This window comes from Haliotis asinina, chromosome 15, assembly GCF_037392515.1.
Source record: "Haliotis asinina isolate JCU_RB_2024 chromosome 15, JCU_Hal_asi_v2, whole genome shotgun sequence".
Classification (NCBI taxonomy): Eukaryota; Metazoa; Mollusca; class Gastropoda; order Lepetellida; family Haliotidae; genus Haliotis; species Haliotis asinina.
In genome coordinates, this window is record NC_090294.1 from 18088806 (window position 1) to 18114356 (window position 25551).

General features: G+C 40.2%; 1 protein-coding gene across 1 annotated transcript in view; it reads right to left on the reverse strand.

Moving 5' to 3' along the window:
- Positions 1 to 463: 463 nt before the first annotated feature.
- The window catches only part of LOC137265849 (delta-1-pyrroline-5-carboxylate synthase-like), a 41812-nt gene continuing 16724 nt past the window's right edge, over positions 464 to 25551 (reverse strand). Inside the window, exons 4-14 of the mRNA XM_067801309.1 lie at positions 19558 to 19815; positions 13679 to 13897; positions 12853 to 13015; positions 11967 to 12110; positions 11389 to 11606; positions 10542 to 10679; positions 9667 to 9862; positions 8923 to 9044; positions 7454 to 7640; positions 6131 to 6226; positions 464 to 4262 (exon numbers count right to left, since the gene is read on the reverse strand). Of these exons, the coding sequence (XP_067657410.1) occupies positions 4060 to 4262; positions 6131 to 6226; positions 7454 to 7640; positions 8923 to 9044; positions 9667 to 9862; positions 10542 to 10679; positions 11389 to 11606; positions 11967 to 12110; positions 12853 to 13015; positions 13679 to 13897; positions 19558 to 19815 (1944 nt within the window). The 3' untranslated portion in view covers positions 464 to 4059. The remainder of the gene's footprint in view (positions 4263 to 6130; positions 6227 to 7453; positions 7641 to 8922; positions 9045 to 9666; positions 9863 to 10541; positions 10680 to 11388; positions 11607 to 11966; positions 12111 to 12852; positions 13016 to 13678; positions 13898 to 19557; positions 19816 to 25551) is intronic.

Sequence of the window (25551 nt, forward strand, 5' to 3'; positions counted from 1 at the left end):
AATAAACTCACTTTGAGATGCATGGTGTTGAGTGATTTGAGTGTTAAGGGTGACGTGTCAGTCAAGTCAGCAAGCCTGACAACCCAATCCAGTTAGTTGCTTCCTGCAACAAGCATGGTTTACAGAGGACCACTTTTATCCCGCATCTTCATGTGTCTGATACAGGTGAAATGCTGCCATGACTTCAGAAAACATATTACCTAATTACCTATGGGACATACAACAAAATTGGACCCGACAAAATGGGTGAAGTGGCATCAGAATATACAAGATAGTCCAGCTTAATGAAATTTGTGTCACTTTATCCTGATGATGTGGACTGTTGCTCACAATATCAACCATTGGATAGCCGTGTCCAGACTTACTTACAGTCCACTGTCAGGTAGCTGCATCATTGTTTAGTGTAGCATTAAACAACAAACCTCAAACACTCTTCATGCATTGTAAATAAGGAAGGTACAAGATGGTTATCATGTTTATTGGGAACCAGATTAGAAACAATCTTGTATAACGATCTGGCCTAAGTCTGCATATTTTCTCATTTACAATGAATTTCACACTGTTATACAAGTGTATGGTAATATGAGCAGAGACATAACATAGTACACAAGAATGGCACAATTTGACAAAATATATGGCACTATCATCCTCTAAAATAACAACTGTACAAATAACAAAAGTAGGACGGGTTTAATGCTGGTTTGAAAAGTATTCCAGTTACAGCATAGCGTGTTGGCATAATGTGAGAAAAGCATCTTGCTCTCTGCTTGGACAATATTCTACGGCTCATTTCATAAAACTGTATGAATGAGTGAGTTTGGTTTTTACTACGTGTTAAGCAAAATACCAGCAATGTCCTGAAAGGGACACCAGAAATGGGCTTCACACATTTTACCCATTTGGGGAACTGTACCTGGTTCCTTGGCGAGATGAGCAAATGCTTTAACCACTACACTACCCCACTACATCAGTATGCAAATGGTGGAGATGACACATAAAATTTGTTGTCAGGGAAAATTGGGATTGAAACCCAGGATCACTGATATCTAGCAAGGGAGGCAACTCTACACTGGTAACTACACCAACAACTGGGGCAGCTGTTCCTTAACTATTTGGATTCATACACCATTAGCCTCAAAGATTTTTCCAATGTTTAACAAAAATGTAAATAAGATAACAAACAGATGACAACACAGAAAATGGTTGATATGTAAAACTCATAAGAAAATTCCTGTACTTGAAATTTCAAGTGTACAACAATATTTTGGGTATGGACAGCTTATCTAAAACAATATGGAAGACCTGTGTATTTGCCAACTCCATTCAAGGAGCATATCACTCGAAAAACCTGTCTGACATGAACATATAATATTTCAAAGATGTCATAACAGTACTCCATTTTCCAAAACTATCATGTGCCATAAAATTCAAACTGAAATTCCATACCTTCATGACTTTGATGACTTATGCCATAACATCACATTCCATTACAGCTGATTCTAGTGCTCCTGTATCAGTCAGGCCATTCAACAAAAGGGAACTGAATGTAAGACACATTCTCAATCAGGTTCTTATTTCTACAAACACTAAATGACAATCACATCTTCAGCAATTGCAGTTGCTGTATCATTCATTCATAGTTCACAGTTGCTGTATCATTTATTCATAGTTAAAACTGTATAAGGTTAAGACATACAGAGATATTTTTACAAGAAACCATGTACAGGTATTTTGACGAGAGAGCATGTACAGGTATTTTAATGAGACAACCTCCAGGTATTTTCACGAGACCATTGACCTCTTGACTGAGATCTCCGAGAATGTATGACTTGATTTCCTTTAGCTCCTTTTTGTTAAAAGGAAACTCTTTACATAATCAACTTTAAATTTTCATTCAGAACTGACTACTAATGAATGCTATGTTTATTGTAACTAAAATGAAGCCTTTCATAAGTCCACCTCTACCAATCTACTAGTCACAGAGAACTAGGTCATATAGAACTCATGCAAATAAAGATCTGTTTGTTTCAAAGTCATGCACCTATGATCTGTTTCTGCAATAAAATACATGTCAATTCTATACTAACATTAACCTGAGGTTATAACAAACTCAAGTGAACAGAGCAGTTCATTTGTGCATAAAGACGATTGAAGGATATTATGTTATGTCTCTTCAATCACTTTACTATTACCTAATCATATGATTATGTGCGATTGGATTGTACTCCCCATCATCTTTGAATAATTCTTCCAAGAATTTGTCGTCTTCGAAGATTCAATCACTATCGAAGAGAAAGAAAACTGAGGTGGCAATCCTCCTCCATTATGCAAATCCATGCAGTAGTACTGTATTAGTGTCAATGTATTAATGTGCAGTTACTAGGCCATCATGTTCAGGTATGTCACACACTATATTCAACCAGGGTAATTAACCAATCAGATTGCAGGAAACACTCACTGTTGGTTTAAATTGTTTACAACAGTAAGCAAGTATGTAGTTTGTTATGCATGTTTCTGCTTTAACAAACGGCAAGCGTTCAGGACCAAGTCTATGTTTTCACATCTGTCACTTCTGTTATAAGCAGACCTGTGAAGGTCTGGGGCAGAATAGGCCTTCAGCAACCCATGCTTGCCATAGAAGGTAACTATGCTTGTTGTTAGCTCGCTGACTTGGTTGACACAGGTCATCGTTCCCAATTGTGCAGATCGATGGATTGTCTGATTATTTACAGACTGCTGTCATACAGCTGGAATACTGCCGAGTTCGGTGTAAAGCTAAACTCACTCACTCACATTGTTATAAGCATGTTTGTTATAAATGTTTACTGTATGTTATTTGATCTATGAAATGCCAGTACTTCTCTGTAGGGCCTGCCAGTAAACAGATCTATCAAGATTCTCCTGTCTCCTCCTCAAGGCTTTATTTTCTCAGCACCTGAGGATGATTTGTTTGTTTTAATTCCATACTCAGAAATATTCCAGCTATACAATGTTTGTCTTTAAGTAATGTAAAGTCAGAGCCAGCCAATCCAGGATTCAATATACACGTAATGACACATACTGTCAGAGGATAAAGAGATGGCCTCCACCACGTCAACGACCCAGACTGCCTGGACCATTTTCTCTCCTTTTACAACCATCATAGGCTGTTGATGGCCTACTCAAATCCAGAATCACTGCAGGATTGGTAATAATATTTGGATGATTAGATAAAGAATCTTGAATTTCATATGTACAAATCTAAATAATTTACCCTTGTATACATTATGCATTGCAGACTGACTAGAGCTAGATTATGGCATGCTGTAAATTGGTTAACAATTAAATATGACTACAGACAGCATGAATAGCAACTGACAAACACAGCTTAGAAGACATAGCCCTAGTAAAACTAACTCAGGGATATATGACAACATTTCCATCTTTGTCTCGGTATCAGGTTAAAAGTGTTTGGCAATGATGTCCTGCAATTTGGATTCATTCATAAAAATTGGAGGCAAATCCATCTATTCACTGCGAATCTGAATTTTGTTTGTCATTGCATTTTCATGAACGAAAACTGACATATAATACAATGCAACATTTGATAGGGTTAATCAGAACAGGCACTCTGTTGAAATTTATACATCATATGAGAATAATTTCAGCATATAAGGAAAGATAAAACATCCCTACCCAAAGAGTAGCACAAAACAGTGCAATACACTGAAAATTTGACAAAGATATTTTGTTAGTTGATGGCTGACAAATTCAGACCATAGTAACAAATCAGACTGGGGCACATTTCATTCTCACAAACCATTTTTTCCCTTGCTTATTCTGTCAGTTTAATAATGGATCACTGTGAACTTGCTTAAACCATGAATGCATAGGATCCACATGATTTAAAAAAAAAATGTATATTAATCAATTTTTATGCTCAGTTGATTCTTAATAAAAATATATCCATTAGCATAACAATGGTGGTAGTCACTTATCAATAACATTCACTAGGAAAATAGTTTGTGTATGAGGAACATCTTTGTGGGCTTCTCTTTGCATTACAAATTTAATTTCATATTAAACATTAGCCTCTGATGCAAAGTCATTGCCATTTTCATCCTTAACAGGAAGTTTCTCATGTAGATATTGCAATTTCCCTTGTGTGAAATCTGCGACTGTCTCCCCTGAACCAGACAACAGCCATTTTGTCGTCAGCAGCCCCTCGATGCCTACTGGACCCCGAGCATGGATACGAGATGTGCTGATGCCGACCTCAGCTCCTGAAACAACATGAAAATCATGGGAAATCAGAGACATTCTTGGTGAATTGACAAACAGTGATTGATATAATAGTGAGTGAGTGAGTGAGTGAGTGAGTGGGTGAGTGAGTTCTGTGCTGCTTGTACCAATATTTCCATCAATGTCAAGGTGGGAGCCACAAGATATTGGCTTCCACAAACTGTATCCATGTCTGGAATTGAACACGGGTCTTCAGCATTACAAGTGAACACTTTAACCAGTAAGCTACCCTATTGCTCCTATTGCTACAATTAAAGAGGCATAAGGGTATGGGTGAGTGAGTGAGTTGGGTTTTATGCGGCTTTTAGCAACATTCTAGCATGATTGGGGTCACCAGAAATGGGCGTCACACATCGTACCCATGTTGGGAATCAAACCCGGGTCTTTGACATCATAAATGAACACTTTAACCACTAGCCTACCCCATTGTTGGTATGGCAAGGTGGCAACATGATAAGTATGATAACTATAAGGATACTTATGCTAATTATATAATTATAATAAGGATATTTATGAAGTACTAGTTCTACATGGAGGGACATGTTCAAAGTGAATCACTGCATGTCGAGATATATACACAAGACACACAGCAGTAAACACAATTAGTGGTAGCATAGGAAGGGGCATGTTTTCAGTCCAGATTTAAACACAGATAACATAGGTGCACTCAAGAGTGTCCTGATAATAAGGGTGTGATACGATTCATATCCTGATACAATTCTTTTATATGATATGTTCACATTCTCTCCCTTTGTGCATGTGAATCACACCCTGAATCATTTGTTTTTGAACAGCAAAGAGGGAAGAAACTTGTATGTTACAGTCAGATTGTGAAATCAGTCATTTTGTGAAATGACTAAGAGGGTCAACCATTTCGTGTCATTTTGTGTAAAAGCAATAAATATGCTTCAGCCATTTCATGACATTTCACTTAATCTACAAAAGTAGATCACAACTTCAACATCACTCATTTGAGCAGTTAAGCTTTTGTGACAGCGAATATTGCACTTCAACCTGAAGCATTTACACCTGTTTGTTTGACACTTGCTGTGTCCAGAGCAGCCACACCTCAGAAAGGCCTGTCCATCACAAATAGATGAACTGAAATTTCATGAAATAACTGAAGTATGTTGATTGTTGTTACACGAAATAGCTGACCCTCTGAGTCATTTCCTGATATGACCGAAATTGTTAGTTATTTCATGAAATGACTGATTTCACTTTCAGACTGTAACATATATAACTTGAGGGTGACTATGCAGGTTCTTGTATTTACAGCCAGCCTGGAAACACTAGAGAATCTGCATAAACTCTTTCTTCACAACTTCATCCTCTCAGGACATGCACAGGTTGCTAGAAACTATTAATAACCTTGAATTCTTAATCCACAGATATGCAGATACAAACACATAAATCTTTGTGTCCATTCTTAAATATCCCATTGAGTTTCAAAACATTTATGTATTTTGAACAACTATAACAGTTACTTATGTAGTTTTATGTTTTGGTTTTTTTTATAAACTTGTTCACCTGTCCATGTGCTATATCATGCTCATTTAATTGTACTCTTGGTCATGTGGCCATAAATACCGAATGAAGCTCTTCCTTCCTTCCTATGTAGTTTTAACAATATTCCAGCAATATCACAGCAGGGGCACCATAAAAAGGCTTCACACATTGTACCTCTGTTGGAAATGAACTCTGGTCTTGACAACAGAACCACTAGGCTGCTTGAACTATCATGTAATCACACCTACTGATATATTTTAAATGAAACTGGTTATACTACTCAAAAGAAGTTAAAAAGCACCTGATTAATCCATGTCACTACATTTTGTGAGTTACTCACCAAGTCCGAACCTGTATCCATCTGCGAACCTGGTACTGGCATTGTGGAACACACACGCACTGTCCACCATCCTCATGAAGTGACTTGCAGCTTCATCTGTGTCACCAAATGTATTTGTAGATTAACTAATATATTCTAAGCCAGGGCTTGATTTAGTACTTTGTCACTTACACTGGTGCAACCCAATATTACAAAGTGCAACCAAGTCATTAGTCTATCTTGCACCACAGTGAAGTCAATTTTTGAATGGGTAAACTTCAGAATATAACATCTAAATAATTCAAAAGCATATTTCTTTCATTACAGATTGACATAAAAGCAGTGTATCTGGAATTTGTCTGGTGCAACTATGTTTCTATCTCAGGTTGCACCAGGTGCAAGTAGATTAACATCTCTTCAATTGAGTCCTGTTACCATTCACTCACGGATTCAATGTATTCATGAATTCATTTCTTATTTGTGATCACCAGATAAAATATTTACCAAAATGTTTTCAAAACACTGTTTTTCAGTAGGAATTATAATTTTTTGTTGGACCTCATCTGCTATTTATTACCGAGGGATATGCAATATGGAATACATGTCTTGTGAAGGCCCCTTGATGTACATCCTCAATATCTCCAGGGTATGCACTCTGATAAGTCTCCACTATACACTTGATGCATCTATGTGTCGGTCGGGTAATATTATGACCTCCCTTTGCTGACTCTGCATTTTCGCAGTAGCAAATCAGCTACACCGAAGTTATAACTGAGCTTGCCAGTGTCAACAAAGATAACAGTCACAACTTTGAAGGTTTGTTCACAGGATGACTCAGATTTTGAGAAAATCATACAGACAAGCTGACAGGTCCACACCTTGACGAAATGACAAGCCACAAAAATATATGCAAGACCTCCTTCTACATCTTTCAGAGTGCCTCTACATCATTTGTGTTGCCAAGTTTAATCGGTTAGATAATTAAAAAATGAAAGTGAGTTGTGACTGGTATGCTCAACTTCCAATCAAACACACCTGATTGGGTGAAAAGGGAGACCAAGGGAGGTAATAAATTTATCGGGCAGGGCCACATATGCATCCAGGGTATAGTGGAGAGTTATTGGAACATATACCCTAGAGATATCAAGGATGCTTGATGTACTGTCATTCAGCAATAACATTGTATTTTTTGAAGATACTATATTTTTTGCTTTTAAAAATATTTTGCTGAAATGTTCCAAACTAAGCAGTTATATGACATTTGATTATCAATTCCTTGACATCAAACATTGGGTCAAAATTTGGATAAACGTGAGTATGACATTGCTGTTGTGTCAGACTCACCATCATCAGTGACTATTGCATCGGTGTGAGAGCTGCCGAACTTATTGATGTGTGCGATGGCCTCATCAATGTCCTCCACAACTTCCACCGTGCATTCAAGGGCACTGTACTCTGTCTTCATGGAAGTGGCGGGGGTCGGCCCAAACTTCAGGGACTGACTTAGCCTAGGGCCTGCATGGATCTTCACCTTCAAAACAAAGGTTATCAGAGATGACATTACCCCTAGATGTTGAGCAATCTGGAACTTTCCTGCATTTTGGAATCATCTCTATTGGATACCTCCAAGCCAGTGAAAGAGTGAGTGAGGGAGTGAGTTTGGTTTTATGCCGCTTTTAGCAATATTCCAGCGATATCATGGCGGGGGACACCAGAAAATGGGCCTCACACATTGTACCCAGGTGGGGAATCGAACCCGGGTCTTCAGCGTGACGAGGCCAGTGAAAGAACATACTGCTGTTAAGAAACGGTAACTTAAGGAAAGGCACCAGTTCATCACCTGACTGATCTTTCCAGCAAGTTTCAGCAAGAAATATTCAACAGTTTAAACGTTTCTGAAACTGAAAATAGACTGAGGATAGACAGAGATATCGATGCATATCCTCTGCATTTTTCTTCCAGAAATCAAGTAAGAAAGATGTAGCAAGCCTCATTCCTGTAATGGAAAACATATGGTGAATATTTACAGACTGATGGCTGGATGGTGATTACTGTATGCTCTAAAACTTTCTTTGAATGAGAGAGTGAGTGAGTTGAGTTTTACACTGCTTTTAGCAATATTCCAGAAATATCACATTGTACCCATGTGGGGAATCGAACCAGGGTCTTCGGCGTGATGAGCGAATGCATTATCCACTAGGCTACCCCATCATCCCTTCTTTGAATGATGAAGCAAGTCAAACAAGTCTGACCACATGCTAATTTGGTATAAACATGATGCCATGCCAACACACTACATTTTTCTGATTGGCTCCTAATAGAAACTGTGAGGTTGGGGTTGGGGTTGGGGTTGGGGGCTGAATCATTGTACTGAGTATGTCACTGATGCCACACTATTGTCTACAGTTCTCGTGTTCATTATCAACAAGCAATATCAAAGTTTACGAGAAATAATGTGTGTTTGTAGTAGCCAATAAATTTCTGTTCTGGGATTTGTACCACAGACCTTCCAATCCAAAATTGGACGCCTTGTCCATATAGGATGACTCCATGCCCTGCTCTGTCAAGGTAAGGATGTCAGCTGTGATGACTCCACAACCTGCTACATGTTTATTATGGTGATCATGAGCACCAACCAATAATCATCTCATCCCAAAAGCTGTCTTAATCAATGTATGAGAGGTCTTCATTCAAGCAGGATGACTCACTTAGGATTTCAAACTGGATGAAGTCCTGCTAGCCACTGTAGGACAATGGGGTGCCAAAGTTAAGAAACGGCCTTCTGAACTTCAAGAACAAAATGAGCAACTTACATTTTCTTGTTTGAAGGTGTCAAAGATCTTGTCAAAGAGCGGGGTGTAGAGATGTGATTTATGCAGGAGGAGCGTTTCCATGGCATTACAGGCAGCAGGGTAGTCACACTTGGCATCGTGAACTGAGACAGGAACAGATCATGTCTGATACAACTAATCATAAGTAAAGCAGAACGTGAGTCATGGTTTGAAACAATTTGTGCCAGCTGCACTGTTAACATCAAAGTGACAGGGCTGAATATATATCCTGGTGCCTATAGGTATCACAGTTTGTAATCACAATTGTAAATTAAACATAACTCGTGTTGATGGAGCTAACTATGCAAAGATCATGATATATGTATGTATGTAGGTGTAAAGCCCACAATGCATGTGGTTTTCTTTATTTCTAATGCCACGCTCAGCAACACTGGATTGATATGACAGCTATTTGTAAACATTAAAGTCTGGACCATAGTTGTTTGAGTTCAGTTACATATTATTGGGAGGTTTATGGAACTAATTATTAGTTTAAATACAGTGGAAACTGTCTAAACCAGCATTCATTGGGACTGAAGGAATAATCTGGATTAAACCACATACTGGATTGTAGGGGTGATGATAAATGTACAAGTCATGGATGGGACTGAGATTTGACTGGACTTGCTGGATTGGTCAGATGTCAGTTTTGAAAGCTTTCACTGTAGACTGAACTTATTCTTGCATCAGAAAAGATATACATCATCAGTAACTTTAAACAATCACCTATTCTGTTTGCCATGTCAGCATTGGCATGTTGGTCAATATACACGTGACAGATGCCCTCGCTGTGTCCGAGGACTGGAATACCCTGACTGGACTTCTGGATCTTCTCGATGAGCTCGCTAGATCCACGTGGAATGACCAGGTCAATGTAGTCGTTCATGTGGAGCAGATCCTCAATGTCCTCACGACGGCTGATCTGATGCAGTGATGTGAAATATTGTCATTGCGTTGAATATTATTATGCACTGCAAGCTGCTACTATATAGAGATTCTCCCCCTAGTGTCTACTGATATGATAATATATCAACATGGGTTGATAAAGTAACAAATATCTGAGGCTTGCGGAGGATATTTTTACCTTTACCAACAAGTGTTGATACAACTGATATCAGTAGATACAAGGGTGAGATTCTATTTATCACCCCAAATCGTTCTTCATTAGTTTTCAATGAAAAATGTACATCTCTGAACACAGTACTGCCATTAGATTTGCAGTGCAGCGATGTCATAGCACTGTGACGTCATCAAGCTCATGATGTCATAGTAGTGTCAGGGCATTGTGCAAAATCTACTGTCAAAATGAAACCTCCTAGGACATATCATCTGATAGCTGGAGAAATAAACTACTGTTACCAATAGTCATCTAAATATAATCACAGCACCATTTTCCTGAAATTGCCTGCTTATACTTGATCATAATTGTCATGTTGTTTGTACAGAACAATACCAGTTTTCAAAGCACACTGACATATTCTTCAGAGATAGATATCTATCTTACACATTACAAGTAAATGGGAAGCACCTACTGGTCACACTGTTTCCTTAACCGGATGTCTGGTAACTCCAAATATTGTCACATCAGTAACGAGCCTTACCAATGAGATTGTCTCCCTTGGCACATACGGTTCCAGAGCGTCCATAACGAGGGAATGCAACATCTTGTTGCTGTTGACAGCCTCCTTGCCTCCTTTCAGAAGCAGTCCATTGCCGCTACATATTGCCAGTGCTGCCACCTAGTGATAGGAAACTGGTTTCAAATAATAGGTCCCAGCACTGAAGTAATATAGCAAGGAAAACGACAATTTACCTATCATTCATTCCACCATATGTTCTCTTCACTTCAAGAACAGTGGTCCATGCAGTATCAGCCTCATGAACTACATTCACTAGCATTCATCATACAGATGAGAGCGTTAATCTTTTGAACGAACATTTCTTAACATAAACACTGCTCAATTCACTAAAATATTCTTCCAATTGTAGTATAACATTGCCAATTTACTCATGTTAGGGTTACAACAATGAAATTTTGGGCCTGAGATATTTCAGCCTTTAGGCAGTGAAAAATGGGTATACTAATCTCTTAAACAATGTACAAAATTGATAAAAGGTTTATGCAATGTGTACTTTTATGTATGTCAGCAAGGTGGCTGACTTTGTGTGCTGGCGATGTGTCTGACTCTGAGGGTGCGGGTTTGAATCCTGGATGGGACTCAACCAACAAAGTCGTAGAATTTGTACTTTAAAAAGCTACTCCTAATATGACATCTGATACATTTAACCACTTTCTAAATGGCATTGTGTAATCATACTTATTGCATACTTAAATAATTTGTATGAGAAATTGCTCAATTTCATCTGTGAAAATTTCTGTTATTTATATAGTACAAACTGCTGCATGAATAATGCATCTATGCATCTGCACCACACATGAATATTTACCTGCGGCAGTGCGTCTGGTCTTGATTCAAATATGACCATAAGAACTCCAATGGGGACAGTGATCTTTTCCAGCTCAATACCCTCAGCAATGCGCGTCCGCTGTAACACCCGTCCTACTGCAGAGAAGGAGTCCTCTGCTATCTTCCTCAGTCCATCTGCCAGGATCTGCAGCTTGTTCTCATTCAGGATGAGTCGTGACACCAGAGGAGAAGCCAGACCTGGAACACAGATGGGCACTGTAGCTCACCTCACTCAATTTCAAAAAGGATAACAATATTTCTCACAATTTTCCCACCAAACATATACAAACATTATGGATAAGATCCTCTTTTATTTTGTGAGAATGATTTTTCGATACATATCAATTGCTGCTGGACAATGGTACAAGAATCTGTATCAAAACGTATCATGTGCAAAATAAAAGAAGTTGTTATTCATCCATAAATTTGTGTAAATTGTACTTCCAAACTCCTCAAATGCCACTAGAGGTGTTTCCCACCAAAGGCTTTGGTTTCAAATGATTAATAGATCTGTGCTTTATGCTTCCCGATTTACACGATGTGTCCACAAAGGCTGACCTGCTGAGTAGGCCTTCCTGACGTCCAGCTGGTTGGCCTGCAAGATGTCCACTTTTCTCTCTATCAACAGGTCTGCCATGCGGTTCACGATGGCTGCCCGCTGACCACTGGTCAAAGCCTGAAGCTTCCTTGACCCATCTCGAGCTGAAGAACAGATATAGCAGAGTAAGAGAGGTGTCACGTTAATTTTGACAGTATTCCAACAATAACATGAAAGGAGACTCAAAAAATGGGCTTCACATGTTGTACCATATGGGAAATAGGACCTGAGTCTTTGGTGTGGTGAGCAACAGCTTTAAATACTAGGCAACCCCAACTGCCAAGAAATAGTTGAACATATGAATGGGGTATTCCTGATTTATGTTAGTGAGTGAGTTTAGTTTTACGCCGCACTCAGCAATATTCCAGCTATATGGCGGCGGTCTGTAAATAATCGAGTCTGGACCAGACAATCCAGTGATCAACAACATGAGCATCAATCTGCACAACTGGGAACCGATGACATGTGTCAACCGAGTCAGCGAGCCTGACCACCTGATCCCATTAGTCGCCTCTTACGACAAGCACAATCACCTTTTATGGTAAGCATGGGTTGCTGAAGGCCTGTTCTACCCCGGGACCTTCACGGGTCGATTTATGTTAGAGTATGCTGCATAAATCAACTGTACGACCATAATAAATGAAATATAGTTTGTATAAAGTAATTGCTGAGTTGGAAAGTTGTTGTAAAATACTTAGCAAATAAATAAAGATGATAAATTCAGAACGAGATGGGACTCTTACAAACTTTCACCAGATTATGTTGTATAATAGGATAGTAAAGTGAACTCAGGACACTATTAAGTCCTGTTACAATAAGCTGTAAACTGAGATTCCGCTGCCTCACCTTGCATAGCTTGCACTTCCACTGGTGTTCCTACATTCTCCTCCATGGTGAAGAACGTTCCCACTTGTTTCCCCTTGACGATGTTGACGATAGCGTTTTCCTCACAACCGTTACAGATTACCACAGAGACTCCCAGCTTCAGGGCCCAGGTTGCTGCGTTCACCTGTTACACAGTCATAACATAATTTTCAACTCTTTATTTTCAACTCCTTAAATGTGGTTATACTGTATTAGATTATATTAACCGTGCTGGACCAGTGTGCACCCATTTATTTTCAGATCCCTTTGGAGAGCACAACTCAAGTTTAATGTAAGTCACAATACTATCAACTATAGAACCAGTAACCCAGTCAATGCTGGGTGATCAGATGCACACTTTGAACACAACCACTTGCTTAGAAGAGTTTGAGTGAGCATGAGTTTACGCTGCTTTTAGCAACATTCCAGCAATATCATGGCCTTGTACATAAGAAATGGGCTTCAAACATTGTACATCTGTTGTTAAGAACTGAACCTTAGTTTTGTGATGATGAGCTAACACCCTAATCACTATGCCACCCCACTTGCTTCAGACTGAAGTAACCACATGCTACAAGTGTTTCGGTGGATGGCAGGAAGTAGACATAAATAAACATGGCAGTGATCACTCAGAGCAGACGTCAACATTGAAGCAGTGAAACAGTATTATGAAACCATCAATTTCTGTCTAAACTTTCAATGACAAACATTTGTGAAGTCCATTTCAAATGTCCCCTGAAGTCATACTACAGAAAAATAGCTGATGCAGTGAAACTCATACCCATACTCACTCACTTTTATGACATACCTTTGACTCCATCCCACCAAGACCAACTCGAGATTTCTCCCCAAAGATGAGTCCATTATCTGGGTAAAGGGGTGAGTAGGTGTGGAGAAGGCGGGACTCCGGGTGTCCAGGTGGAGAAGTGTAGAGGCCATTCACGTCTGACATTATGATCATGAGGTCAGCACTGATCTCAACGGCGAGGCGCGCGGCCAGACTGTCATTGTCCTTCACACTGATGATCTGAATAAAGGCGGCAATGGCATGAGTCAGTAAGCTGGGTTACATCCCAATCTGAACTGTATTTTGATTGTATCATTATGATCAATGTGGGATGGCAATCAGAAATGGTGCAGCTCTTTCATGTGCACAGAACTGAAGGGAAACAAAGAATCAGGGTCATTAGGGGATTCAGACAAATGATCATAAGATTCCAGCCAAGAGATACATATTAATGTATTATATCTCAGTGTAAGCTGGGATATACACGGAGATGCTGCACCAGAAAAAGCCTCCATGATGGTATATAACATGTGTCAGAAATTGTGAGAATTTCATATTATCTTCAAAGGTTAATGGCATTAGTGGTGAGATTGTAAATCCATACAAGGCTGACCTCATTTCACTTGTTTTCATCTGATTTTCTCCTCAAAATGTGTAGTGAGTTCATGTCGGCAACCATGCCGTTTCAATGGAGGATTAATTGGTGACAATACATATCTGGCTGACTGCACTGGTTTAGACGGCATTGAGTACCGCATGAACATATATTCAGGCATCTCATTTCATGCTGAAATCCTTAAATGACAGCTGCCAGGTACCAGAGCTTTTAAACGATGGTAAATGTACTAGCCACAGACGGGACTGAGATTTTAGGCCGGAGATGACAACTTTCCAGAGTGGACAGCTGCCGGCTTTGAAACTATATCTACTTGAAACTACTGCTACCATTAGACTTTGATGTCTGAAAAATATTATGTCATTCTTCCTATCAAATAAATACATACTTGACATTAGCGTTTTTTTTTTTTTGTTTTTATTTGGGCCTATTATAATGTGTATGTAACAGGTAGTAGCTAATCTGTTAATTGAAATGTCAATGTGGTTGTTTTAAGGCATCTACAAACTGTCTGCGTAATGGGAGGATACTGTTCCAGCAAGCTCAAAGACCCATCCCATTAATCACCCTGGGAGATATAATATACCCTTCACAACTGCATATGGACATATTGGTGCCAAATATGACACCACTTTGGGTGATACAGTTTCACCTATTGAAGATATTGAAGTCATATGTCAATCTCAGTTGTCAAACCAAACTGAAGCATTATATTTCACACAGATTTCACCTGGATCAGTTTCAGCATCAGTCAGTCTACTTGTACATATTATGTCCACACCTTCCTGGCCTTGACATATTCTTCTGAGGGTCCTGATGGGGGTACTATATTTGCACATATTCCCCTGATTTTGATTATCCACTTCTTCCTCATTGCGTTTTCCTTCATATCATTCAATAACAGGTGCAACTATCAACAGATGTATCTAATTCTGTGCACATGAGATCACAAGTATGACTCTTGTTTGTTTTTTAATGCTTCACTGCAATATTCCAGCTACTGGAGGCGGTCAGTAAGTAACTGAGTTTGAACAAGACAATCCAGTGATCAACATCATGAGCATCCACAGTTTTCGTTAGCGTAGAAACTTGTAAGTAAGCAAGATATAAAAAAGAAAGACATTTTGAAATTATTCAGGATTGTAAGGAAAATTTTATGTGCAAAATATCTGGGCTGCATATTTATAACTTTATTTCTGCACACGCTGTTACAAGACCTACCGTGAACACTCATCCATCTACACAACCTCAAGCCTGACCTCCCAATCCTGTTTGTTGCCTCCTATGACAAGCATTGGATGCTGAAGACCAATTCTAACCTGGATGTTCACTGGACTCCAACTAAAAGTACTAGAATCTGTCCATTGCTGAGAAAGTATAATACCCAGAATAAACATACAGGTTGGTCACACTAGATTACTTTGTCAGTGGTGTTGTATATTCAAAATCAAGTACCCAGTCTCACCTGATGATGCCTTATGCATTTAATAGGTGCCCCATTCCACAAATGCAATATGTCATTTTGTGTTAGTAAAAATTAAGACCAGTGGTCTGTAATACTACCACATCAGTGTAAAATTATTTATCAACTCTGGAAACAGTTGTCAGGAAACCTGCTTTTAATATTTGGGTATAATTAATTTTTTCAGCATTTTCTACATCTGTAGTTATACTGATCTCCCAATGCAAGTTATGGGTTGACTGCGTAAATGGGGGAATAGAACATTTGATTTGTGCTATATTTCATTGCTTATCTTTTCATTATATTAGTGTCAATTACTACTTAAGTACTAGCTATCTCCTAGAAAACAGTGTACAGCTCTAATTAGATGAGTCAGTCCATAAGTGACTTGTCAATGGTCACCTTGCTGACAAAGCAGTACCTGTATTTCATACTGACAGTCATACTCGATAATCTAAAGCTCGGCCCAATGATTTGATTACCTCCCTTGGCCCCTTTCTGATATTGCAGTTTGGGTTTCAGATCAAGTGTTTAAAGAGCAATGTACTTATTATGCAGAATTCATATGAGAATAAGAAGGCAAAACATCCAAATTGGAATAGTAAGAGAGTGTTGAAACATTGTCTCCAAACACTGAGTACATATGTTGTGTTTTTCTGGCTTAATGTAAGTACAATATCAATTATTTATACCAAAAACATTTATAAAGTTAATTAAGGCAGGTTTTCACAATAGGGACAGTTCAACACTGGAAAAAAATACTTTCAAACCCATAAACAAGATGCTTAGAAATCAAGCAATACATATTCTATCAAGCCAATAATTTCTTCAAAGCTTATACTACTTCATGCAAAACATTACACCAACAACACACATTTTTAGTATTGTGAAACAGCTCATAACACGATCAGTGGTGTGTATATATGTGCAAAAAAAGAATATGAAAACCATTGAAAATATACATACATAACAGATACATTTGTAACTAGAAAGTGCAGAATTAAGTATTCGAAACAACACAAATAGTTTTTGGCTTCTTGTGGCGACAGAGACATGGAACAGCAGACACATATTGAGAGAGAAACCACATCAATTTTATGAGATAATGCGGTTTAAAATTCAGGAGAGAGCATGCACTAATATATATGTCTTTCAAATTGTCATTGTGTGTTTTCACTATCATCATAACGAACAGGAAAGCAGTGCTTGGGTATCATTTAGTGGTCAAGTTTTCGATCAAGATCAAGTCAAAATCATGTTATTGATGGTAACTAAGGTAACAACATTTGTCAGAGGTTTCAAACGTAAATGTCATATCATTTGAAGCCAGAAACTTTTTTTCCCTAAAACATCAAGGATTAAACTGGTCATCAATGTTATTAAATGCTGTTTTATTCTCACATAATGAACTATGTGTTTCTTAGAGATGGTCTCTATATTGATATGAATAGTTGATCGTTTATGCAGGGTTCTATGTAAGAGATGTTAACCTAGACACACCAGGTGCTACCTAAGATAAAAACTGAGTTGCACCAGACAATTTCCAGTTGCAATGTAGTGTGTTAAAACGTCAGAGGTTTCGGTGCATATAAACATATTTCCATAATGTAGTGTCCATGAAACCATAGCAACACAGAGACGCAGCAGATCCCTGTTTACAGAAGCTGTCACAGCCGAAATATGTCTATAAATAGCAATGTTTTAATGTCACATCTATTCAAAGTTTAGAAGAAAAATTAGCTGACATACATATGAAATGTTAGATTTATTGTTGATATATTTCTCAAAACTTGACGTGCACTTGGTGTAAGTCTGACTAATAACTAGGCTTTACTTTGTAATAATGGGTTGCACGAATGCAAGTAACAAAGCACAATATTGAGCCCTGTAATGAGATGGAAGGATTGATGAACAAATGAAAGATACTTTGGTAGCTTATCAAGCAGAGTTAATATACTTGTAATAACAATTGGATTAGATAAATGGGATATTTATATAGTGCACATATCCACACACTAGTGCATGCTCAAGGCGCTGGTATTTTTCCCTCGATCACTGGATGTCAATCTCAACAGCAAATCGTATTTCGATCTCAGCTCCCTGGGGAGTATACAACTCTTGCTGCCATTAGGCGCACCAAGTTTATTGTGGCTCTCTCATCCTTACGAGGTATCCAAATGACAGCTGGGTGGACTGGGACACATAGTCACAGCACTTTGTCCAAGTTTACTGCACGTTGCTGTACCTGCAACTAGGTGTATGCACGTGTTCATGTGGCCACCATCTGGTCATATACCAACGGATTCGTGGGTTCTTTTAAGTGCACAGGGTTGTGTACTGTACACTTGGGGTCGTGACAACACCGAAAGAGATCCCGAAACCTCAACCTCGCTGGATCACTAGCCTGGCGTTTTAGCCAGCTCGCCCACCATGCCTCCTGGGTCCTTGTCATGTGAAAGAGCATAATTTTATAATAACATGTGTATTGAAATGTATTATACATACATTACTCATTTGTTTCTTATAAGTGGGAAAAAGTTGAGCAGACATTCAGACAGAAAATTGGCAAAGCAGAAAGGAAAAGGACCCACCTTCCTTGAGAAAGATCAATCAAGGATACAGTCCTCTTATGTTCCTGTTGCCAAATTTAAGACGATAAATGTCAACTACCCTGATATATTTTTCTGTAGTTTTAAAAACAGTAAAGGTGGAAAAGATAGAATGTTGTAATCCGGATGAAAAGGATGAAAACTGATGTTTTAGGCCAGAATAAGTAGTCTTCATGATAAAAATCTTAGTTAAAATGACTGGAAGTTAGGCTGTGTACAGTACTGTTTGTACTACATAAAGTGACTGTTAATTATCATAAATTTTATGTTGGTGGTATGTATGCTTATGAAAAAAATCTGAGCAATAATGATTAACAATGTGTATGCCAAACGACTTTTAGCTTTTGAGCAAACACGTATGTTACTAGATCAAACCCATACAGAATATTTGATAGGTCACTCAAATAATTCATCACATTGTCACTTAATTTTCTAGTCGGAAAACCTAGTCACTTAAGTATCAGGTAACAATATCATATAATGCAAGGTGTCACATGTACATAACAGCTGTTTGGTTATCTCTCAAACGGTGCTGCTGAAAATGTGATATGTAATAGACCATATGCCAATTTTTCTAAGTAAAATGTTTTTGCTCAAATTTTGTTTAGCTGATTTTTTTACGTACCATGTTATCCATTTGCACCTCATTAGTGAGAAGAGGCCATAGGCAATATGTGCACAGTTAACATGCTATTGTTCTTCTCATGATTATAAGTGTTTTATTGATTGTAACAGCACTGAGCACGGAAGCACACAAGCACCGGGGATAAACAAATATTGGCAGCAACGTTTAAATGATTTTGTATAGAGTGAGTGATTTCAGCAATACTATTGAATTAGTGAGTGAGTAGGAGGAGGGGTGAGTTATAAAGTGTGTAGTTAGTCCAGTGAGTGAGTGAGAGTGAGAGTTAGTGAGTGAAGGGTTGAGGAGTGGAACCTGAGGTTAGGGATTTACATTAATGAATGTTGTGTGAGTGAGGTGACTGTTGTATGAATGTGATGAATTTTGTGAGGTCAATGTTGTGTGAATGAGGTGAATTTTGTGAAGTGAATATTGTATGAATGAGGTGAATTTTGTGAAGTGAATATTGTATGAATAAGGTGAATTTTTCCGTGTAAAAGACGTGAATGTTCTCAGAGGTGAAATGAATGTCATGAAGATGTTAGTGAGGTTAGAAGGGCTGCAAGCACGCACATGTGGAGGATGACGTACCCCCGCCAGATCCTTGTCTGGTTCAGGAGGCGGAGCTACAGCATCATTAGCGTTCAGTATGGGGATGATGTTCAGCTTCAGCAGTTCGTTCAGTGTACTCCGGAGATTCTTGCGACTTTCATCGTTGTAGAAGTCGGGCTTGGTCACCAGGACCTGTGCTGTGCGGACTCCATACTGCATAAACATGGCTTCATAGAGCGACATAAGACCACTCTGTCCAGCAGCCGCACATGCCCTTGGTTCCAGGATGGGCTGACCCTGGCAACAACACATGACATTGTAACAGTCATTACAAACATCATTTTCTGAATTATTTGTGAGTTACATATTGTAAGCATGAGGGGAATCGAACCCAGGTTTTTAGCATGACAAGCAAATTCTTTAACCACTTGGCACTGCCCCTCACTCTTTTTCATGATAGAATTAAGAACATAAAAGCAGTAATATTGCCTAAATACATGAAGCAGATTTACACAGTGAATCCCTAATCTCTTACATCTATAACGATATCTATGGAAAAATCATACTGAAGATAAATCTTAAAAAAGATAAATATGTCCACAACAGAAACTCACACGAACTCACTAAAAAGTGAATAATACAACCGAATATAAGTGACGTCTGCCCATCCTGTTATCAGCAAGTATGTAAACTTGGCCCATTGGTTTTATCCTTTTAACAACAACAACCACCTCAGATGTGTAACAGCAACAATTTCAAGCATTTCACGAAGTGAAAACATTGATTATAGAACAGTCTCGTTTCCTTCTAATCCTTGCAAATATATCGTACTGCATGCTTTGTTGTACAGTTACCTCTGAAAATCAGAAACCTAGAAATCATGGAAATCTCAAAACAAGGCTCTGCAACTAAAAAACTTTGGCGGTCTGGTATTGAATTGGAAATTTTAACTATAAATTGTATATTTATATACTTATCCTATCTCACGATTTGCACTTCTCTCTCTTGCTTCGACGCTGAGTGGAACGAATTAGAACTTTCCTGTAGGCCTCTCTTGTCCATATGCCTGTGTTCCCCAGGCTGCTCTCCTTACAGGACGGGTCCCTTAGCCCATGCAGAGCATGCAGCATGCTCCCCTATCTACCCACGTGACTACCTCAGAGAGATCATTCTTTCTTGGAGCCCACGTCTAAATCTGTGTAGTGGGGAGGCTGGGTGGGCATACATCGCGTGAGATAGGATAAGTATATAAATATACAATTTATAGTTAAAATTTCCAAATTTTTAAACTTATCCTATCTCACGATTTGCACTTATCCCACGGTTGGACGGCGGGTAGCAGATTACCCTATGTCTCAAAGCACTGACAGTATTACTGTATAGGCTAATGACAACCGTAGGTAGCAATGAACAAGACAGGTCGCATCCAACTAGCATAGAATCTATCCTAGTGGTGGGTTCTCCTGAACCCCTTGGCTTACTAGGCGCCATCGCTCCCAAGGAGTGGGTACTCCTGAGCAATGTGGTGTTCGGCGGCAACCCTCGCACATGCAAGGAGACGCAACTAGGCGAGTCATGTCACTTCGTTGCGATTTATCAGAGTACCCCCGTAATTAAAGTCTTATGACTAGTAATCGGGCCCGTACCTGCTTCGAGGCAGCCCCCCAGACCCCATCACAAAGAGGGGAAAAGGAAACTGAATCGGAAAGCTCACAAGTTTAACGTTCAGTACCAAAGCAACACCACATGGCTTCCACTACTTATCACAGTAAGACCACAAAGGTGTGCTAAGGAACTTAGGAGCTATGAATGCTACGAAATCCGTAAAGGAAATCGGGAAGGACTCACTACACTGACGTGATTGCTCCGAGGAGTAGAGGTCAGCAAGCGAGACTGTTGAACTCTTCTACATCGAAAAAACAGGATCTAGCTACTGTAGATCCGTATAGACACTAATAGCAATCACCCAATAAATTGAGTAAAGAGTTCAATTCCAAGAAGAATTCAGAACAAAACTCAGAAACAAAGTTCAAAATTTTATTCAGTATGTACACGAGAAAGAAACCATAAACGCACTCTTCCTCATCTGCGTTGACTGGCCAATGACAGCAGCTGGGCCAAGACAAGGGGTCCAAACTGGTGAAGACCTTGGGCATCAGTGACCGACAAATCCCTCAGATAATGCGAAGAAAACACTGTATCAGAGCGCCAAAAGCAACCCTCCATGATGGACGTCAAGGAACAGTTGCTGTGTAGAGCCATCGTAGAGGCTGCTGGGGGTGGCAGTGCAGCAAAAGCACTCAGTATAGTAGCACGCATCCGAAAAGATAAGGTTGTCCGTGAAACCTCAGCCTTGGATGTAGATGACAGCGGGATGAATAGCCTCTTACGAAGACCATAGAGCTCTGACAGGGCAGAGAGATGAATCTTCCACATCATCAGGCCCAAGAATCGTTGACAAAGGAGGGATAGTAAAACATCTATCTGGTTGTCTTGGTAACTGGTTTGTTGCGACAAAGTCCCAACGCAATCCCAGAAATACTCTGCCATGCCGTTTTCGTTCAAACTGCACACGATTCACATCAAGTGCATGCAACTCTGAAATACGAGCCGCAGTAGCCAATGCTACTAAGAAGAAAGTTTTGAACGTTATCTGTTCAAACGCCTTATCATGTAATGGTTCATAGTCAGTGGACACTAAATGACGGAGGACAACTGACAAATCCCATGCAGGAGGTCTGAACTTCCTGGACTGGTCAGCAAGCCTGAACGAGCGAACCAGAGACTGGAGCTCGGGAGTAGTAGACACCTTTGTTCCAGTAGTTGTAGCAAGAACCGAATTAATGGCAGCCAAACAGGTTGACAATGTAGTACCTTTAAGCTTCCTCGTAGTTCGTAAATGCTGTAGAAATTCTGCAACGACTTGAGGTGATGCAGTGGTGGGAGAAATTATTCCCCTAATACCAAATAATGTTCAAATTTCGTCCATTTATTGTCATACAATGATCGAGTTGAAGTCCTGTGTGCAGAAGTTATAGCTGCAGCTACTCTCTGAGTGTAACCCTTGGCTCTCAGAGATTTCTGTAAATGCGCCATACGTGCAGATCCAGGGTCTGAGGTGACCCGTGGTACACGTCTGAATGAGGATGACGAAGTAAGTCGTTGCGGGCGGGTAGCAGTACTGGATTCGGTTCTGCTAATTGCTTTAGATCGACGAACCAACTTCTTGCTGGCCAAAAGGGTGCAACCAAGACCAGACGAATCTTGCTGGTTGTAAGTAACTTCTGGACAACTTTGGGAAGTAGAGCCGGGGGAGGAAACGCGTAGGCGTTCAGTTCATCCCAAGATATTGCTATTGCATCGTCGTCCCACGCCTGAGGATCCGGAATAGGTGATACAAACCTTGGAAGCTGATGGTTGTACCGAGTGGCGAATAGATCTACTTCTGGTTGAGATATGGGGTAGATCATTGACTGAAACATCAGAGGTAGTAACATCCACTCTGTTGGTGACGGCCGTTTGGGACGAGACAAGGCGTCGGCTATGAAATTCCTCACTCCGGGAATGTGTCGGGCTCTTGCCACAATGTGAAGAGAATCGATTAGGTGGTAAAACTGACCCTGTCGAGCCTTGATGGTTGATGTACCATACCACTGTTGAATTGTCAGATTGAATCAGTAGATGGGACGACTGGAGTTCTGCTGCCCAGTGTTGAATGGCTAGAATGACCGGACTGAATTCCAACTCGTTGATGTGAAGGGTCTTTTCTGCGGATGACCACTGCCCGGCCACTCAATGATGGAGAAAGTGGGCACCCCAACCCCCGAGGGATGCGTCGACGAACAGGTGAAGAGTCGGTGTGAATGGCACCATAGAGACTCCAGCGCAAACATTCTGTTCTCCCTGGGGTTGTCGTTCCGGATGTCGTTCCGGATGAATGGGCACAAAAACATTTGGAGAGGGCAAAGTTGTAGTTGGCCCCTGTAAGTCAGTGCTTGTGGCGACGTTAACAACCCTAGTAACCCTTGCCATTGGCGTAGGGTTCTGGGTGAATTCAGTGCTAGGGGTAGACTGCGCCGAATCTTGTCCCATCTGTCCTGAGGTACAAATAACATGCCCTGAATGTTGCAGGTCCAATATCGCCCCTATGAATTGTAATCTCCGAGTCGGTATTAATTCCGACTTTTCGTAATTCAGGAGCCACCCTAATTGCGTTAGCTACTTGATGGTGAACTGCCTGTGGAGATGAAGGACAACTGGATCCTGCTGAGCTTAAACACAGTCGTCGATGTAGCTCTCGAAAGTGATTCCCCGACAATGCAGGTAGCTTGTTATCGTTTTGGTTACCCGAGTAAAAAGCCATTTGGCCGTAGATATTCCAAATGGTAGTACCATCCACTGGTAATGACGTCCTTGGAACGTGAACCGAAGATACTTCCGGTGATCTGGATGTATTGGTATGTGAAAATAGGCATCTTGCAGGTCGAGGGAAATCAGATAGTTCCCTTTCTTCAAAATGGCAGGTTTACCGACACCATCCGAAAGTGGGGTGGTGGTGACAGAAACCGGGCATTGAACTGTTTCATGTTGAATATCAAACGAAGTTTGTTTGAATTCTTTTTTGGGACCAGAAATACTGGGGGGTAGAACCCTGGAGTAACAATGAGTGGGTGGAGCTGTTCTACAGCATGCTTGTCCAGAAGTGTCTCTATGGTGGCCTGAAGAAACAAATTTAGATCAGGAGGATAAGTGCGTTGAAGAGGAGTGACTGTGAGATGGGGATTCCCGACAAGCGGCATCTGATATCCATGAGTGAGAATCGCCGAAACATATGGATCTCGGAGAATCTCCCAGTTGGGTGCAAACTTTCCTAATCTTCCGCCCACCGGTGAGTCGAAGATCGGTACGATTGGGGACGGTAGGACCAAGTCGGGCAGCAATCTCTGTGAGTCACTGCTTAGAGGTGCCACTTCCAGTGTCGGGACCTGTCTTGGTGGGAGGACGAGAGGCGCCACCCTGGGAATGTTTTCTACCCCTGTTCCGTGTTTGGATAAAGGGTCTGTCACGAAAGCAGTCTTTCAAATCTGGGTTGGTTGGAGAGAAACGAGGCGTTCTGCGTTGTTTCAATGAACTTTGCAGCTGAGATTTATGCATTTTCAGTAATTCAACAGAGACCTGAAAATGAGTGTCCTGATGCACCTTGTTTGAAACTTCTCCAATGTTACCACCAAAAGGCATATCTGAGGAAAAAGGCTGTCTAAACAATTCAGCCTTGAAGCGTTCATCCCAAGATGAAATATTGAGGGGGCCTCTACTGCAAGTATGTACCCGAAAAAATGGGATAATTGGTCTAGAATGACCTGAAGCTGGTCTAAGACAAACGCCATGCATCCCCTGATATAAGCATCTTGGTCAGTATATCCGTGATCAACAGCTACAGCAACGGCATCCACTGCCGAAATAGCACAATTGATAAAGGGTAGTGTGCGACGAATAGTCATATCCATATGTGCCAATTCCCTATCTTCCACAAAGAAAGGTGAAGCAGCTCGTTTGCCACATAGGGTAGAAATATCCTCGTCAACTGATGGAGACGAAGCCAATCCAGAAAACCCATGGCCGTGAGCAATGGATGGCATAAACAATGGGTGAAGACAAACAATCCTTCACGCGTTTCAATTTCTTAAACGCATCATCTAATGAACTTTTCATTTCCAGAATGCACGGTCGTGGTGCCAAGGTAATGGTCGATAGGTCATAAGACACATTAAGGACATCCGGAGATCTGCTCACCGACAGCTGAAGCTTTTCAACAATCCAGGCAAGTACATGCGAAGGTACTACTCTGGGGTAGAAATATCCGAATTATTTGGAGAGCGGGATGAGGGTTGATGAGATACACCAGTGGAAGACAGGTTACCAGTTGATGCAACTGGAACTGAACTTGACGTAGTCGAAGGTTGACATTGATTCCAAGCTACTGTAATAGCCCGAAGCATTGTATTTAAATTTGGCCCTTGAGAGGAATCCTGA